This window comes from Phalacrocorax carbo, chromosome 1 (genome assembly GCF_963921805.1).
Source record: "Phalacrocorax carbo chromosome 1, bPhaCar2.1, whole genome shotgun sequence".
NCBI lineage: Eukaryota > Metazoa > Chordata > Aves > Suliformes > Phalacrocoracidae > Phalacrocorax > Phalacrocorax carbo.
In genome coordinates, this window is record NC_087513.1 from 95,785,556 (window position 1) to 95,805,006 (window position 19,451).

Here is a 19,451-nt window from a genome sequence, read left to right on the forward strand (position 1 = left end):
GGACAGGTTTAAACCAGCTCCGAGCAGCTAGTATGCAACGGCATGAACTGCGAGTGAGCGAGCAAGAGGCTGGAAAACAAGTTGCCAGCCTCAAATGCTTCTTTTGTCCCCTGCTGAACTTCCAGGAGGAAGACCAGTCTGCAGTTCTGTTTTAGAGCACAGCAAAGTTTTATTAGGATTTGATACCGCTACAAACCGATCGCAAGGCTGATCTGCAGTAGGAACCCTAGTGCTCTGAGGCACAGTCTTGCTCTGGGCTTGCACAAGAGTGTGGACAAACCTGGCCTCTTCCTGTTGCTGATTCAGAGCAGACATGTAATGCCTCAAACCCTGACTCAGCTTGTGGAGGCATCTGTTACTCCTTTTTAGGGGTGCACATCTGCTGAGGCTAAGGTTAGTGATCGTAAATGCTGTCCTGTGACTGCAGTGGAAATCTTCCTCAGCTTCATGTTTTTATATAGCTTTTTTTGGCCTTTGTTGCTCTTCAGATTCAGATTTATACAGTCAAAAGAAGTCTCTGATGCGGGAGTGCGTTGCTTGCAGGGATGGGCAGTTTCAAACAGACCACACTTTCGCTTGAAAAACATGAATTCCTGTTCTGAAGGGCACCCTTTTGTCAGGGAGAAGGTGTCAGGGAGTCGGTGGTGGTGTCTAGGCAGAAGTTTGCAGTGGCATGAATGAATTTGAAGGTAGATTAGGAGTTAACAGTCATTTCTTTCCCGTGTTTCACTTTCAATTTGACTGCAAGAACAATCAAATTAATGACAACAGGGAGGAGCGTGCTCAGAGCATGCATAGTAAACACAGCGCTTCAAAGGAAATGATAAAGAATTATCATGTTTACTTACCACACAGCAGTAAATATGTAGATGAGACAGTGGTATATGGTGAAACGAAATGCTAACTGCTTGAATTACTGTGTACTGTACTAAATACTAACACAATGCTAACTCAGCCATGGAGCACAGCTTGTATGTTTTATTGTATGCATTAATACTAATAGAGGAAGCTTCTATTTCCTAAGGAAGATAAGAATAGAGGATGCCAGGCGAGTAATATGGCCAACTTAGCATTGCAAGGAAAAATTACCTTTGCAGGTTTTCATTTTGAGTTCACAGCTTTATTTAGGATTCTCTTAATACTTCTTTGTGTTTAACTTCCTTGAGTCTGTTTTTTGGGGTTTCATTTTTTGTTCTTGCTTGCTTCTTCTAATTACGAAAAAGTTGAGAGTAGGCTGCAAGCTTCATTTTTGTAACCAGTGGAGTTTCTGACTCGTTGAATCACAGAAACAGAGCTTGGCTGCAGCAGTGCAAACCCGCATTAACCAAAAGTCTTGTGTACCTGAAACTCAGCTGTATCCCAGAAGTAGTGACTGAAGCTGCGTTTCACTGGAGCTTGTCACGTCCTCAGCTGTGCTACCTGATTAACTGAGCACTAACGAGCCGAAATGGCTCATTGCACAGGTACCACCTGCTAGTTTCACTTGCTGGATTACTCAAACAAGCTCTACCAGCTTTCCAGATGGATCCTGTCAGCATCTTTTTTCTGGAATTAAATGGCCGGTTACCAAAGCAGAGCAGCCCAGTGGACACGAGCTGCTGTCCTGGTGCACCAGTGCTTGGCTCTTGCAGGCAGTGAGCTCTTTTCCCTCCTATAGGGCCTATATAGAGTTGCAAAGTACTCTGGCAGGCTCGTAAGCCAAGAGATAAGCAGTGTGCTGAAGCTGCAAACCCACCAAAGTGGGCTCTGCTGTTGCCAAGTTAAAAATCTCTTCTGGCTTCAGACGCTGAGCTAGTAAATGCCAATTAAGTCTTTTATAGTGAATTACCTTGGTGCACATGCTGTGGCTGTGGGGATCTGGCAGCAGGTGTTTCTTTTCGGAGGCTACTCTGAGAGAGCAGGTGGCGGCCTGTCAGCTGGAGCATCTGCTTGGTCACCGGAGCACTCAAAATAGGGAGAGCCATACAGCGGCTATGGAGCAGGAGGTCCTCCCCTTCCCTTGTTAAGAGCATTGGCGGGGCCAGGGAGGGTGTCCAAAGCCCAGAGCAGGTCTTCCTGAACTGCTCCTGGGAGAGATGAGAGATGAAAGGAAACAAAGCCAAGGTGGGGAAAGGTGGTGTAGTTTGTGGTTTGATGAACTGGGGACTGTGACGGGCAGCCAACTATGCCTGTTTATGGGACCTGAAAATCTGGACCACAAGGCCTGTTAATGGTCTTGTAAAACCTAATTTGCTTGAACTGACATAAAACTGCTTTGTCCTTGACAGGTTCTTACAGAAAACAAGTTAACCTTTTTCCTTTAAAACTAACAAAAGAGAAATAAATGTCCACATATTTCTTTTTTTAAAATACCTTTGTTAGCCCTTTGAAGACATTGTGATGGTCTTGGTGTATAGCTGTGATTGTTTTGTTTGTTGGTTGTTTTTTTGCCACAAGCAAAGTTCTTTGAAAACGTCAAATGGATAGCTTCTTTAATTGGCTTTCACTTCCCTTTTGTGCTGTTGTTCTTGTTCCATCCTGGCATAGTCTTCCAAGTGAAAAATATCTGTGCATTTATGTGCACGCAAACACATGCACACGCGTGCATGCACACGCACACAGAGGGAATTAATTATTGTGGAAACGGGTAGGCTTGCTATCTTTGCGACAGCAGGAACAGTACACCTGCACATTAGTAACTTAAGTGTACTGGGGTTTTGGCAAGATGGTGTGAAGTTCACTTTGGGCTGGGTTACTGACATACATACGTTATTTCATAGGGTGCTTGATTTGGGAAAAACATTCTGTAAGCTGGCATGGTTGAGGATGTTACAGTCTGTAGAAGTATATAATGTGTAGGCTTATTTACTCTACCGGGGTGCAGTGGCTTTCTTTGTATAAACATTGATTTATTTTTTTGTTCCCCTCACTCTTCCCCTCTTCTCTTAAAATTGCAGGGAAAACTGTCTCTTTTGGAGATAAAAATTTGCATTCCGGGCTTCAGGCCAAACTATTTTAACAGACAAGTTATACAGTCTCTAGGAAGTAGTTTTTTATGATGGAAACACTGATAGATCCTCCACTTTGGCAACCTAAGAGGTCCATCTAACATAATAAAAGTAAATAAGAAGACATACTGGCACTGAAGAAAAAGTTTATGTTTTTTTAAGAGAGTTATAACTAACTCAGAATCAGTTAAAATAATTGCACTTATCTCTATCATCTAAATTTCTTAAATGTAACAATCCCAGTTAGGAAAAATGAACATTAGAAGAACGATTAGGTTGAATTTGTTCCTTTATAATGTGACAGCTCAGCTACAGTAATATCCACAGTAAAGCTGCTTTTCTGTTGCTATAGTTTCTGTACCACTGGTTCCTTCTCCAGCATGTGGATCATATAAATCAGATAGATCTGATCAGATTCTGTCCTCCCAGGTGCTGAACTAGTGTGCCTGGCTAAAACACATCTTGTCAGTATACCTGGGATTAATTATGGAAAGTATGACACATTTTAGGGTGATGGTTTTTCCTTTTCAATCCATTTGGTTATATTGAGGTAGAAGTAGCTCACTTTTTCTTCTTTTAATGGCAAAGTATAGGTAAGACTATACCAGACCAGATTGTTCTGTTTAGTCTCAAAGTCCATGTGTCTTGCAGTAACTTTCTATTTTTCAAACAGCTGTTTGTGCTCTCTTCACTAGTATTTTTATCCTATTTATGTTTTAGAACAACCCTCTCAACCAGAAATCTTACATCAAGCAGACTTCTTGGAAACAGAGAAGCTACAAATGGTAAGAGCAGCATTCTCCCTCTAAAGTTACATACCTGATGGCTGCTTGAAGTCCCTTGACAGTCAAGACGGGGAGAGGTGACGGACTGAGGCTCAGAGAGGGTGCATGTGCGTGCGTTTCTGCATGCGCACCTGCCTGTGAGGCATCGTGGTCTATAGCCAGGCTGAGCACAGAGTAGTTCCCTTGCCACTGCTGTATTGGCCCTGCCTGATTCTGCAAGCGGGGACCATCCTAATCTCAGACCCATCATCGAACCCTCTTCCATGTTGTACCTAAGCCTCACTGATGGGATTTGTCCCTGCTTAAGAAAAATGGTTTGGTTTAAGCATTTGAATTTTCTAGAAATTTTTACCCAAAGCAGCATAAACAAAAACAGAATTATATTAAAACAGTGCAGAAAAACAGCGAATAATTCCTGTCTGGTTTGCAGCTTGGGGAGTGCGTCGCACGAGATAGTTATCCCGAAGGCAATGTTACGTGGTACAAAAATGGGAGAGTTTTGCAGCCCGTGGATGAAGGTACGTTTCAATAATGGCCAATGTCCCCGAATCCAGAGAGGTGTGTATGAAGAACTGTGCTCATAAGAGTTGCTCTGCTTTAGTCTAACATACTGTTCCTTTGAGGAAGACTACTCATATGGAAAGATGAAACTGGAAGGAAACTTCTAGGCCTTTTAGAGCACACAAGCTATGCCATGTAACCTCTGTCTTTCAGTTCCAGCTTTAAAACCACATCATGGGGCTGAGGGTTGCCTTTGTTAATGCTGTTGCAAGGTTATTCTCAAGCCTATGTAGCTAGTAGAAATCTGACATCCAACTTCTAAGGTATTAACTGTTTCAGTCGCACACCTGTCCAATATTGTGTTTTAGACCATGTAGAACATCGTCTCCTCGTGCAGGTATTTACTGTCCAGGATATTTAGGAAGAACAGGTTTTTTCCCTTCCCGTTCAAATTTGATTTTGACAGGCTGATCAGACCACAATATTTTACCTTCCCTAAAATAGAGAATGCTTACAAAATTAAGTTATAAATGTGATCCTAAAAATTGCTTTTGCCAGCATTTTTGAGGCCTTTCTGGCTTACAAAGTAAGCAGAGATTTATATTAAAAATACACAACCAGTTTGGAATTAGTTTTTTGTTTTGATTTGATTGAAAATGTACATGTATGTTAGGAGCACGTTGTTGATAAAACGTTCCTGGAATGCGTCAGTGGCAATAGTGGAGGAAAACTCCAGTCCAAGTACAGTCCTTGGGTAATTTGTCATGTTGCTTGCATGTTTGCAGCCAGATAACAAATACAGAGCACGCAACAAAATGTAGGAAAAAGGTTCAAATTCTGTCTGTGTGACATTGAAACGGTATTTCCTTTTCAGTTGTGGTCATAAATTTGCAAAAAATTGTGGACAAATCAACTGGACTTTTTACCATGACATCATCTCTTCAGTACATGCCAACAAAAGAAGATGCAAATGCCAAGTTTTCTTGCATTGTGACTTATTATGGACCATCTGGCCAGAAAACAATACAGTCTGAACCGGTTGTCTTCGATGTTCACTGTAAGTTATTAAAAAGTATCTATTGCTGTATAAAGTTTACCTCATGGGAAAAAGCAAAATCAGAGACAGTTTGCAAAATTACAGCGACATTGCTGCTTGCCTGTTGAGGCAGTTTCTTCAAAGCTGGTTTGCAGCAAGAAGGTCTGAGCACATTGTCTGTGTGGTTTTTACTTACCTTCAGATTTAGCTGAGAATTCTTTCTTTCTAACACTAGAATACTATCAAGGTTGCATTGACAAGAAGAAAGCGGTAACAGTGAAAAGTTACAGTGAAATGGGCTTTTCAGAACTTAACAGAAGTTAAAGTCATTGCTTAGAGTGACTCTGTCCGTCCTGGAATATGCAATAAATACACAACATAGTTTTTAGGATGCTCAAATGTTTTTCATTTTTGCAGAGTCAGCGCCAAACAGCTAATGCTGGCAGACTACGTTGCACAAAATGCAGTAGCTTCTCTACAGCTGTAAGATGCTGATTTTTACATTTAAAATGAATCATTTGAATATTGGTAGACTTCTAAGCAGAGAATTTGTGTAATTAATTACTTCTAGCCGGCCTAAGTCCTAAAGCAACTTCCTTACTGTGTTACTGACTGATGTGGAAATCATAACTCTCCTTCGCATTAACAAAACGGGCAGTTGGCAAGGAAAGGGGGTGGCAGCAGTTAGGGACGGGAGGAGAGGCATTGCAAAGTCTTGTAAGATGGCACTTCTGAAGGTCTGTAGAAGACAGCAGCTCATAGCAGAATGAAGAGGAACAGAAGATATGTAAGATGTCAAGTCAGGTGTTACCTTTGTGTACACTTAAGATAATACCACAGCTTATAGAAGGAGAACACCCTGTTTTAGGAATGACAGGGTCTAAGTATACAGTCCAGATATCTAACTGGGTCTTAGCGTGACAATTCTGTAACCCAGCTGAATACAAAGAAAATTAGTAAAGCACTGGATTTCTCCAGCTAGCGGCAGGCCTCCATTGCCTTGGAAATGAAAGCTACAGGCTTGAAGCGACAGGGTATGTTTTAACTAGATGATTAGTTGCTTCTCCTTCACAGGTAAAGTTTGTTTGAGCAGCAGAGCAAGGGATCAGTTTTGACCTTGGTCAAATCAAATCAAACCTTGTTTTCACATGGAGAACCTGGAGTAAATTAAGGCCTTATTTCACCAGCTGTTTCTCCACAATGACAACTGGCAGAACTAACAGGGAAGAAAACCTCTGGGACAGTAACTGTTATCATTGGAAACAACATGGAGATTTCAAGCCTCCAGATACCTATCCCATCACTTTAAAGCTAGAGGGTTTTTTTTTATAGTTTCTGGTTTTGCTTTAAAGGTGGGTGTCAAATTTCACTGGGGTTTTTTTTCTGTCTTCTGTGGAGCCCAATGACTGTGAATAGCTCCTGCTGTGAATGGCAGATGTGCACAGTAGTGTCACAGAAGTGTAATGACCAGATTACGCTTGTTGCTGTTACTTGCCAAGAGATGCTCTGCTGTCCCCATTTTCCCCACCAATTTCATGCATTAGGCTACTTCACCTGTTGCAGATGAGGCTCTTGCAGATATCTGTGATTGCAGGTGCTGTTTGCTCTTGCAATGAAGAACTACCCAACGTGAAGGAAAAAGAAGGCTGCACAGAACTGCAGAATAGTCACTGCGCCAGATGTCACGTGCACTCTGTATTAAAGATTTAATGTTTGCTAGACTAGCTCTTTTAATCCTGGTCTAGTAACACACTATTTAATAGTTCTTCCTCCAGAGACGGGCAGTTTCATTGTACTGCTAATTAGCCAACAGTGGGAGGCAGACCCACCCTTAAGTACCCCTTCAGTACTGAAGAGGCCTCAATTATCAACTTCGTTTGGCTTTAGAGCATGGGGTTGCCCAGTTTCCCTTCTGAGTATTTTCATTTGCTTTAACTTCCTTACTCTGCTCAAATGCATCTCCAAATGAATTTTTGAAACTCTCTATTAATAGACATCCAAAGCTTCAACAGATGGATTTCTTGACTGATGTTAGTTGATGATAATGACATGTCTGATTTGGTTTTGTTTTTTAATTTGGTTCAGTGATCCTAATTAGTTTCTTTCTCAATAAATGTGATTTTTTTTTTGAGTTAAACGTAATGCAGATGAAAAAAATGGCAGACTCTAAGAAATTGAAGTCTTTCAGCCTCATTTTTTTAGATTGGCTATCAAAACTATCATGTTTTGTATCTCTGAAGCAAGTAGAAAAAGAAATCATAAAGATCACCTGTTCATTCTGGTATCTAGTGAGATTCCTTGCAACTTACCCGTTTATCGTAAAGAAATGGGGAGAGGATACTTAGAACTATGCCTGCACAAGATGTTTTTAAAGACCTGTTCAGTCATGATTTAAGAAATGTTTTACTGGTTTGGGGTTGGGGTTTTTTGTTGTGTTTTTTTTTGTTGTTTTGTTTTGTTTTTTAAGCTCTGGGTTAGTGCAGTCTCTAGTACTCAGGTGTTTAATAGCTAGTTGATATCCTCGAAGCAGCCAGCCACTGTAACATAATGTAAGAAGAAGAGTGAGTTAATTCTACCAAGCTGGGTGCTAGCTGGAAATGGATAACTTAGCTCAGCCAGCAGTAGTTATCAGTACTTAACTGTGGGCTCTGTTCTGCACCTGTAGCAAGCAAGCTACCAAAAGTACTGTGAGTCATACAAGAGAACTCCTGGAGCTGGATGGTTAGATGGTATTTCAGATACCTAAATTATCTAGACCCCAGTTGTGTTGGGCTCTGCTCAGCATTGATCAGTGTAAAAAAGATAATGTTTGTCAGGCAAACTTTCCAATTGTGACCTATTATTAAGCGTCTGTCTTGTTATGCATAAACTCCTTTACATAACAGATGTGTCAAAGACACTTTATACTCATGCTGCTTCCAGCATTGGTATTTTTCTTGAAATTGCGCAGAATGATGTTAGTTGTGGCCATGGCAGGTCTGGGATACCAGCATTCATTTACTAAATAACTGCCTTTTGGTGCTGGCTCCCAGAATTTTGGTCTTGCAGAAAGCAGATACAAAGTCTCAGCTTCACAAAAGCACCAGCTAAGATGGGCCAAGCCAGGGATATGTGCCACTGCGAGGCAAGATATGCCTTCACCAGGCTGCTCCTCCTGTTAGTGAAAGTAGGGGAGCACATTACTCATGCTAAGCAGCACTCAGCATTGCATTGAATACTGTGTCTTCCAGTCATCAGGTTGTGTCTTCCTCAGAAGGGTGACCTGTTCAGCTTAGAGAACAATTTAATTAGTCATTTCCTATTTACTTCTGTAGATCTATTCTTCTTTTCCAGCTTAGAGAATTAAATTAAAAATCTCCTGGTTGATTGCAGTAGATAGAAGAGTAAGATGTTCCTACAGGGAAGTCTGGTGGTTTACAGGAGTGTCATTCTTGTTTAATTGTGTCCATTTTTAATCCAGTTCTGTTCATCTCTGTGGAAAAACTTGTTCCAAATTAAAGTCCTAAAGTCTTTCTCAGTAGAATTCATCCCTTTTCAGTCTTGAGACAAAGCATAAACAATTCCAGGGTATTTCTAGACATCCTTCGCGATCACTTTTTCACATTTGGTCACCTTCACATAGACTTGACAGAGGGCGAGACAAGCTCCTGCAGCAGGCTCGCTCACCAGACAGCCCCTGAAACTGGGATTTTGGCCCAGCAGCTGCCAAGAGACGTGCATGTGATTCCTGGCCAGCTACTTGATTGCATCTGTTGAATTCCACACCAGTAGCGGTGCTGGACTTCCCTTTTCTAAGCAGACGGAAGTTGTGCTTTAGCTCTGAAGGTATTGAGCTGGAAGCCGTTTGGACGTGGAAGGGAGCCAAGGCAGTTGCATCTGAAGGAGGGAGGATGTGGCTTGTTGCAGCCCAGTACCACCACTCCTACGAGGAGGAGTGAGAAGCCATGTAAGGGCTCTCAGTCATCGAGAGGCCACAGCAGAATGCAGGTCCTGTTATTGAGAAATCCCATAGCAGAAGACAGACATGATGAATGCCTTAAGGGTCGGAAGGGCTGTAGAGCATACGCTTCACTAAACACCCAAAATCAACTGTCAGGCAAGGGTGTCTCTGCTGTGTAGATTTTTTTTAGTGTCTAATAAAGGTGCACTGTACTGTGTCTTAATGCAAGACTGGCATCTTCGGTAGAATTTTATGTATTAATTGAAAATGAAACAGTGAGAGTTATCTGCCCATATTATTTCCTTTAATTTTGTTCATTTTACTTTGTTTTTGAAAAATTATATTTCGGCTTCTATTTAGGAAGAATAGCATCTATTAAAGTATACTCTGTGTTTGCCTTTAAAAAATTACCAAAGTAAAATGTAAGTTATAGTTCAACTTCACTGAACATGACAGAAGTATGTTACATTTACAGTTCTGTTGACTACGTTAAGGGTCCTATTATGTTCACCAAATTCATCTTTCTGAAAGCCTGTAGTGATCAGCATATAGAATAGGCTGAACATAGTCGCTTAGTTCGTATTTCTTTCTTTTTAATGCAAGAAGGCTATTATTAGTACTAACGCAAGGCATTGAAGCTTCACTTGTTTTGCTGATAGCTGCAGTCCTCCAAACAGTGAGCTTCACAGAGGACAAGTTAATCCCTCATAATGAAATTGCACCATGAAACTATTCATACTGATCGGGTTTTTTTTTCTTCTAACCACGTGACATGGTTGTAATCACTGCTGTTTCAGTTACAGGTATCTTGGCGAAGAAAAATGACTTGTGTCACATGGCTTCTTTGTGCTTACTTCATTTGCAAAAATATAGAAAGTGTTATTAACTTCAGTTCTTTTATAAAAAGATCTACACATGCAGATACCTCACCTGCTTGATGATAAAAATCACATACTCTTTGGCCATGAATATCATATGCAATAGTGTTACTCTGTGTTTTGTTGCAGAAGCTATTAAATGTGTACATTATTTTCACAGATCCAACAGAGAAGGTGACTATTCAAGTGCTGCCACAAAGTAGTACCATTAAAGAAGGTGATAACATCACTCTGAAGTGCTCAGGAAATGGCAACCCTCCTCCACAGGAGTTCCTGTTTTACATTCCAGTAAGTCCTGCTTCACTGTCACTGTGTAGTGAAATACTCTGTATCATCCCTTCCTACAGACATTGCTACATGTCAATGTACATGTGATTTTATAACAAATGAAGGAAGGAATTCGATGCGACTAAAGCTGAAGATAGACATTGGCCATTACCATTACATCAGACTCTGAGAACGCCTCACCCGAGTTGGCAAAATATATTGAAAGAACCTCTCCTTTCCCCCATCCCACCTGAAGGTTTTTGGGGTTTGGACCTTCTAAAAACTGTTAGGCTTCGTTTCCTAACATCCGATATTCTGATAAGAAGCCGTTTTGAATAAAATCACCTCTTCTGTTGTCGTAACAGCCAAAGATCCAGCAGTGAAAGTACAGGAAATTAATTCAGCTTTTTTTGGACTTTCACAGATGAATCTTCAAGCAATGTCTTTAATTAATTAATTGTTTGGTGGCATAACACCACAAAAAAGAACCAATGGAAGAGCACAGGAGAAAGTGTAGGACAAATCTGTCAAATGTGTAAGATGAGAATTGAGAAAAATAAAGACTTTGGCTCCATTAATCTTCTTAGTATTGGTGAAATCCATAGGCAGATGTGGCTTTATATTCTCAGATTCCTAGTCCTGCTTCCCATGTCCTGCTTCTCTCTCTGCTATTTTATATCCCTTTTTTGTTCCTACTGCAGCAGTGAGCAGAGCTGATCTTGAGAGAGGCCAAAAGCAGTGACATGCTGTCACGTATTTCCAAACTGCATGTTGCCCTTTGAACATAATCCTTACTTACTTTGGACTCTGGCAGGTTTGAATTGCTGAAGAACAGCAAGGGAAACTAGGAGCTGAAGTCCTCTTCTCTCAGAACAGCCATTTAGGTTCAGTGAGTCACCTTAGGAACTCACAATATGCAAGGGGAAAAGCATATGGTATCTCTTTTTGCTCCAGGATCACAGTGAGTGAGCTAAACACCCCAGTTTGTCTTATCTTCAGTTTCCCTGCTACCTGATATTAGTCCTTTCTCTCAAGAAGAGCTGGAATTGATGGTTTCTTTGCAAGACCTGCAGATATTGTGACAAATCTGGTAAATCCCTTTCTGGATTCAGAGATACAAATTAGGGTTTCATTCTATGCTTGTTTCAGAGCCCGCCTAAGTCAGTCAGTTGTAATCAGGTGGAAGCTGGGGAACTTCAAAACACCAGTTTCTGGAGGTAACTGCATGTAGGTCAGCATATACCCTTATGGGCTCCATACCATGATATGGATAGAACAAGGTTTGCTTGTGCTCTTTAAAAATGTGTAATACAGCACACTTCATTTAATGATTTTTCCTAAACTGAATATATAATTTCAGACACAGACTTAGAAACACAGTTTGTTTTGCTGTTGTGATTTCTCTAACGCTTTTATTTGTAGACTGTTTGTCTCTTGTTTTGTTCCCATCTTTTTTCTGCTAAAATTTCAGATTTTGTATTTTAATGTCCTCTTAAATATGTCATTCAATTAAAGAGTAAGCTTTTAATTACAGGTGTTTTCTAAAACTATGCTGTCATGCAGGAAATAATCCTAACATTATTAGTAGGCAACTACACTTCAGTGATGCTGTGTCTATACATATTCTGGAGCATTTCAGGATCCTCATAATAATAAAAACTCAACAAAATTGTATGTTTTTAGCAGGCCCCTGTACAATAAATGTTTTGTTTTCCATCCACAGGGAGAAGCAGAAGGTATAAGGAGCTCAGATACTTACATAATGACAGATGTGAGGCGAAATGCAACAGGAGAATACAAGTGCTCTCTGACTGACAAAAGTATGATGGACTCAACCACCATCACTGTGCACTGTAAGTCGTTGTGTTTTGCGCTCCTGGTTAGGATGCAAACCTATCTTGCACCTTCTGGGATGGTCTCTCTCTGCTTTACTTAGGTAGATTAGTTCAGTTAACCTACAGGAGAACTGAATAATGTGGTTGTGGTTGGTTAAAAGTAGTGTCAGGTAATTTCTTTTTCTTTCTCTCTAATTTTTTTCCCTTCGTCCTAAAGTATTTCTGTTTGAAAACCTTAACTTTTTCAATTCATCGGCTTAGATAACAGACTCGCTTTATGTAACCTTTGTATAGTATACGATTGTCTTGTACTGTCAAATACAGTGAAAATTCTGGTATTTTATGTTTCACTCATGTGAACATATATATAGCTCCAGCTGTGCCTTAGAATGTACTCAAACACACAAGCTGGCCCACAGCGATATCGCTGAAGGTCATTCTTCATAGTGAAATTCACATTAGTCTAATACCCTTTTCATCTTATCTGAATGAGGTTAACGAGTAAGGAGTCTAGAGAAGAGACTTCAGAATTCATTATGTTCACATAGGACAAGTTGCTTTTTTCACTTTTCCCAGAATCGTGGTAGCTACAGAGCTCAGTAAAGTTTCTTTAGCTGGATACTAGAGTATTTACTCACACTTTATCGGCACCGCTTTAAAAGCAGCCATTGAACTGGTTCAACCATTGAAGCAATGGTTGCTTTTCAGTGGTTGCTTTTAATGTCTTTATGTGAGAAAACAAGAGCAGGAACTCTTTCAAGCTTTGCTGTACTATCACCAGCTGTGAAATGAGACTCAGTCTAATGGTACTAGGTTTCCTCTAGAAACACTGATGGTCTGTAATCTTCCCAGTAGCATAAATACCTTTAATAGTTTACAGATTCAGAGGGACGTGATGGATAATGAAGTTTAAAGGCTTCCAGGCTTTACATAAAAAGAAAATTCATGTTTGTATACTTGGGTTTGATTTTTTTTTTTCTCTTGGAAAAAGTACAGTGCATGTACATGAATATACCTGTACATGAATAATTACACTACTCCATTTAATGAATATTTTGTATTTAATAAGGTCATCTACTATTTTCCTACCCACCCCTTCTCTTTGCCATGAGTCAGGGTATGTAAGATATGAAGGGAGCTCTGTACTACTGCCACTAGCTGCCCATTACCAAAGGTAGCTTGCTGGTCGTATGCTGTGGTATAACTGACCCTTTTATTTTACTCTAAGAGGACTGTGTGTCTACTTGTACTTCCATAAATAATTACTCTACAGAATGGCTTCCTCAGCTCCGAGTTATTTATAACAAGCCAGTTTCCATTTGTCTGATATTTCGTCTACATGTCAGAAGAGCTTTACTACAGAAGAGAAGCATGTATTTTCTTGACAGAAGTCTACCTGGTGCTGGCAGCTAGTGCAGCTACTCAGAACTCATGGGTACAATCTAGTTCCCTACTGCTTTGCTTCACCTGGGATACGTTTTGTTTTGTTTTTCTTAAACACCTCTATCTGCAATAAAGCCTTTGCTTAGCGAGGTGCAGTGGCCTGGAGTAGTTCTGTAATTTCCTGAATGCTCAGACCTTTGGAGCTGTGTGACAGTCTGTCTTAAAGCTACTTCCATGTCCTGTCTTACGCTGGTCTAAAGCATTTCCTCAGCATGTTTTCATGTGAGGGAACTCCTCTGAAAAAGTAATAAAATCCATAGATGCTTTATAGTATCTTCCTCCATCTTTCAATTGCTTACTTTATATTAGTTTTCCAGCATAACTCCCTAATTTTTAGTGCTTTCTGATTCTAAGGTACTTACATATTTTTGGTGTTAGGTCTTCAGGGTTTTTTTTTTTATGCCTCTATGATGTTTTTTCTCCTTCAAATAATACTTATTAAGGCCTATCAAATCCTGCATTTTCTCCCTCTTTTGCTTTATTGCTTACCTTTGTGCATATGGATGAATATTTCTGTCTATGCTGTTACACTGAAAAAGTCTTCATTCTGAGTCAGACCTTTTTGTTTCCTCACGTTTGATCTTGGCACTTTAGATTTTTTTTTTTTATTTTCACTTTAAAAAACAAACAAAAAAAAAACCCCAACCAAACAAAAAATCTCACAGAACAAAACAGGCAATGTAATAATTTTAGTTTAAATAGGTGAATCTATTTTTATAGTGATTTGTTACATTTCGGCTATAGTGCTTTTTCCCAAACAGATTTTATTGAGCATTATAATGACACTGGTTCCTTTCAGTGTCTAGGTAGGGTAGCTTCTTGCTGGTATGAAAATACATTAGCACATTATAGCACTTAAATATTTTTGTAGCAAAACATTCTGGCTCAATACCAAGCTCTTTTTTTCTACCATGAATGTAAATTACGAGCTTCACAGAAAGCTGAAAACTGACATTAAAGCATCTGATGCAAGATCTGTGTAGCAAGGTCCCCGTTTGAAGCCCAGCAGAATTGAGTGCTTGTGGTTGGCATAATTTGTCCCTCAACACAGGGAGCAACAGAACGGGATTTATGCTGTGGGTTTGGCCTTTTTACACTAGGTTGTTAATTTTCTGCCAGCTCTGTGCCTTGATTGAGTTTGCCCACAATCAGGTGAGCAAAACTGGCAGAGGCCAGGAAGAAAAAGGGAGGGGGCCAGGGCAAAAGCTGTTTACAACCACTTGCACTGCTATAGAAGTGTACCTGTGCGAGGCAAGGAAAGCACCTGGTGGTAGAGCACGGGCATACCTTCCCTCAGCTATGAAGAAATGGGTGACTGTTTTAATCTACATTCCCTTTTCTTTAATCTCATTATAATAGTTTCTGCACACGCAACCCCATATGGAGTAGGGCTGTGGGACTTCATCTTAGTGATGCTTTTCTTTCTGCTAAATGTGTTTTCTGGGGAAACAGGTTTGCGAACCTTCCAGTAAATGAAAAGTTTTAGAAATTTAGCATATTTGTTTCTCTGTAGGTATATATTATAGTCTTTTCTTGTGCTACAGACTCATTGAAAATAGAGGGGAAATCAACTTTTGAATGTTGCATGGAAAAAAATCTATTGTCGGTATACTAGGAGAAGTTTCTGATTGTCTGCTAGTATATTTGGGGAGTTCAGGCTACAGGCAAGTGCTGTGCATAATTTTCCCAGTCGTAGCACAGTATTCCATTGGAGGCCTCTTTTAAATGCTGGGAGCCTGTCCTATATCTGCAGTAGAGTTTCAAAACTGAAATGTTTGCTCCAGTCTTCCCCACATTAATTCCATACCTCTCTCACATGATGTGGTAATACATGCACAACGCATTCTTAGCCTCTTGCCTCTGCTACTTGGTATGCAAAGACAGCACTGAAATCAATGCAAGACTTCAAGTGAGACCACATTAAGAGCTAGTGTGTATTGAAAATGGTGCCTGATGAGAAGTTTGTTTATGAAGAACATTTCAAAGCCAAACGGGAAATGCACGGAAAATTCTTGCAACAAAGTTTCTCTTTCAACAGCAAGGAAAATGAATTTTGACAGTCTTCTGTATGCAAGAAATATTTTCTCCTCATACTTCTGTACCAGGAAAAGATAATTTACTAATGGACCATGTAAGTTGAGAGGAAAAAGTATCTACATCGCATTTCTCTGTGGGCCCTACAGATAAACTGGCAGAATATTAATGCAAATTAAATTGCTCTATATAGAGTTCTTAGGGGGGATCCTATGTTAAATAGTAGCTTAATTCCATACTTGCCTCATAAATCACCTTACAAATACTGCTCTGAGCTGTGCAGTTCATCTCACTGTAAATTTTCCTGAACTTCTATAGCAACCAAGACCACTGTGTGAGAGGGATTGTAGTCTCAGTTATATCACAAAAAGGGGAGGGGTGCTAGGGGTGCAGGCATGGTACCCTGGAGGAAGACTGGGTTGAAGGCTTGCTCTGGGCTCAGTGTCAGTCTTGCTTGAGATGAAAGCCAAAAATGTAATGAATTTCTGCTTCCTGGGGTGTATGTGAAGGGAATCTCTCCTCTATGGTCTTCAGGGATCTCTTGGGTTTGAGGTGTTGTCTTGCTTCAAAGAACAAAAGGTTTAAGTAGATGTTGAAGGAAAGTCACGTGGGGTGGGAAATCTCAGCTTTTTCTTCAACCACCCCTCTGTCTTGTTAGTATATGCTCAAGAGTAATGGAGCAAGAAGAAACACATCCCATGCACCACCTGAATTTGTATACAAATCCTTTTTTGATTTATTTTTTTTTTCTTCTTGTGGAAGCAATGGTAAGATCTGCAGTGCCTTCTCAGTTGGGTTGCATTTACTAGTTTGGGGAGGTAGGGGGAGAAATACCCGTAAGAATACAGAAACAAAATGCCATTTTATCTCTTCAGTAAGATCTTTGCTTTACTCATGCACAGATGCAAGTACAGTTCCTGTGACCTCTCAGACTAGGCAGTAGACTCTAACACAGATAATAATGCAGACTAATAGTACAGGAGGATGGACCTTAGTTGTTCCCTGAAGTTCTGCCTTTAATTATAATGGTGTTCCCAGGGCAACCACTGAATGCAGCCAGTAGCTAAGTTCACTGTTTTGTTAAGGAAAACTCACTATTTTCGCTTCCCCCTACCAACTGTGATTTTGCCTTAAGCTATTTTTAAACTCTGCTTAAAAGCCAAAAGGATCTTTTGCAGTCATTTTCTAGCAAGCACTATATTCATGATGAAATCGTGCAGGCTTGCTGTTTGAGTCTGTGTGCGTGCACACATCTGTGACAGTCATTCAACCAGGCAACTTGGCTTACAAGCAAGGCACTGTGAGAGGGGAGCAAAACAGAGGTTTAGCTTGGCAAACTCTGCTTTTCTTTCCGTGTAGCTTTTTTTTTTAATTATTATTTGTAAAGGAAACTGCTAGCCCACCAGATCCATATACTAGGAAAAATCTAGAGCAGTGTTTCATGACCTCTTTGTTACTGGCTGTCACCCTGCCTTGTGTCAAAGACAGCTTTCCCTGACTCTGCAATTTCCCTCGAGCCAAAACAGGTCAGGCAAAGCTTGGACTCTGAGTTACACAAAAATGGCTTTTTAAGTTACAAATGAAAACAAATAAATCAAAGGGCCTCGTGTATAGCTCCCTAGCCCTTTGCCCCTTCAGTCAGTGTCATGTCTCACCCTCTATTGACCATCCTTATTCTCTCCAGATGCTGAGGATAAAAATCAACTTGTTTTATCAGATTTTAGAAAGTTACCCCTTGTCCTCCTATCCTCTTCTCCATGCTTACTGTTCAGGTTAATCTGTCCCCACCTGCACGAGTCCTCCGCTAAAGATAAAATCCTACCTGGTCCATAGCAAGCTACCCTCACAGCAGTCTGTGCTTCCCCTTCCAAGATGCACATGCTGCTATGTGAAGTACTCCTTCCGCTTCTTGCACCTTCCCTGTCATCCTTTCAGCAGTACAAAGTGAAAAAAAGTTATCAATTTGTCTAGTGATTAGTGAGTTTTTGCTTTCTTTTTAGCCTGTAATGACAGTAAAAAAGTGAACGTTCTGCAGCGCCTATTTTAGAATAATTCTTTCTTCTCCCCTGTAAAATCGATTTAGATTTTATTGAAGGACTGAAATCTTGGGTTTAATGAGTAACGTTTTCTTTCCTTGGTAAGCCTTTGAAGTGGCCAGGCATTCTGAGATGAACTTTTGACAAATGTTCTTTCTATCCCAGATTTGGATTTGCAGCTTACTCCTAGCGGAGAAGTCACAAAACAGATTGGAGAGGCCCTGCCTGTGTCATGCACGATTTCTTCTAGTAGAAATGCAACTGTGTTTTGGATAAAGGTCAGTAATTCATCTACTTCACACTTCATCTGAGTGTTCATCTCTTCATATTACTGCTGCTACTTCAGTGTTTTGGAAGGAAGGAAGGAAGGAAGGCAGTCATTTATTGGGCTTTTTAAAGAATATTGTTAAAACGAGCCTTACACATATTGCTAAAATGAGAGCTACTGACTCAGGTTGATGACTGAAAATCAGTTACTATAATTATCGGCTCGATTTTCAAATGGAGAGAAGTGAAGCCTACTGTACAACTTTTTGCCCTTTGAGAATCAGGATCAGATCCTTTTAAGAAGGAAAGCCCATTTGGAGGAATTTGGATTTATTAATCATTTTCTCAGAGACAGGCTTGGTCTTGGCTGCAATAACCATAATAAAAGGGCAGCAAGGCAGGTTGAGGGATCAGATGTTAGCAACTGGTGTTCAGTGGCTGGTGAAAAAGGTAGCTGTCATAGATCGTGGGTTTAAATTAAACCTGTACTGCTGGGTACTAAAAATAATGATACCTGATAGTTGTTTAGTAGCATACATTGATCTCGTAACCCTGGTTCCTAGAGGGAGAGTTGCCTGTGTCTCACACAGCTTGAACCACTTGTGTTTTTGTCTAGCCCACTAGAAAAGCTCAGAACTAACAATTGATCACATCTATGCCCTTGATTTGAAAGGAAGGTTGTTCAAGAAGAAGGGAGGTGGCTTTTGTAAACCTCTGGTAGTTTCCACTTTTCATGCTGTTATGTTGCTGTCAGCTATTTGAATGTAGTTATAAATGGGGGAACACTTCAACAGTAAGGCTCTAATCAACCAAAGCATATGAAAAACTCTGTTGAGAGTAGTCACATTTGTAATTTAGAGGTTAATGTATTCTGAGTTAGAATTCAGAGATTAACTCCTTACTTTATCAGGACAATACCAGAATGCAAACAAGTCCATCATTTTCAAGTCTTCAATATCAGGATGCTGGAAACTACATCTGCGAAACTACTCTACAGGAGGTTGAAGGGTTAAAGAAAAGAAAGACACTTAAACTTATTGTGGAAGGTAAGGGAGCAGATAGCTATGGTTATTAATGATCCTTTTCAAACAAAATGGTTAACTGTAATATTGTTCTTGTAGGAAAACCTCAAATCAAAATGACAAAGAAAACCAACACAAATAAAATGTCTAAAACAATTGTCTGCCATGTGGAAGGTTTCCCCAAACCAGCAGTGCAATGGACAGTTACTGGTAGTGGAAGCATCATAAATAAAGCAAGTATCTTTCTTATTACTTTATTCACCAAAAGATAGTGCACAGAAGATGTGATTTAAAGCCAAGGACTATTTTCCAGGCAGTGAGATTGAAGAAACTAAGTCTATTTCATTTATCTAAGAGAAGGTTAAGTGGTAGCTGTAGCTACGTGGTACTTACATGGATGATTTCTGATTATAAAGGTCT

The 19,451-nt window shown here is 40.1% G+C and overlaps 1 protein-coding gene across 3 annotated transcripts in view; it reads left to right on the forward strand.

Annotated features, from left to right (window-relative positions):
- ALCAM (activated leukocyte cell adhesion molecule) overlaps positions 1–19,451 on the forward strand; it is a 120,539-nt gene that overhangs the window by 88,635 nt on the left and 12,453 nt on the right. For all 3 annotated transcript variants that reach the window (XM_064467841.1, XM_064467831.1, XM_064467847.1), the window contains exons 4-11: positions 3,708–3,772; positions 4,203–4,290; positions 5,148–5,330; positions 10,288–10,415; positions 12,118–12,247; positions 17,908–18,020; positions 18,920–19,055; positions 19,131–19,268. In XM_064467841.1, the coding sequence (XP_064323911.1) occupies positions 3,708–3,772; positions 4,203–4,290; positions 5,148–5,330; positions 10,288–10,415; positions 12,118–12,247; positions 17,908–18,020; positions 18,920–19,055; positions 19,131–19,268 (981 nt within the window). The remainder of the gene's footprint in view (positions 1–3,707; positions 3,773–4,202; positions 4,291–5,147; positions 5,331–10,287; positions 10,416–12,117; positions 12,248–17,907; positions 18,021–18,919; positions 19,056–19,130; positions 19,269–19,451) is intronic.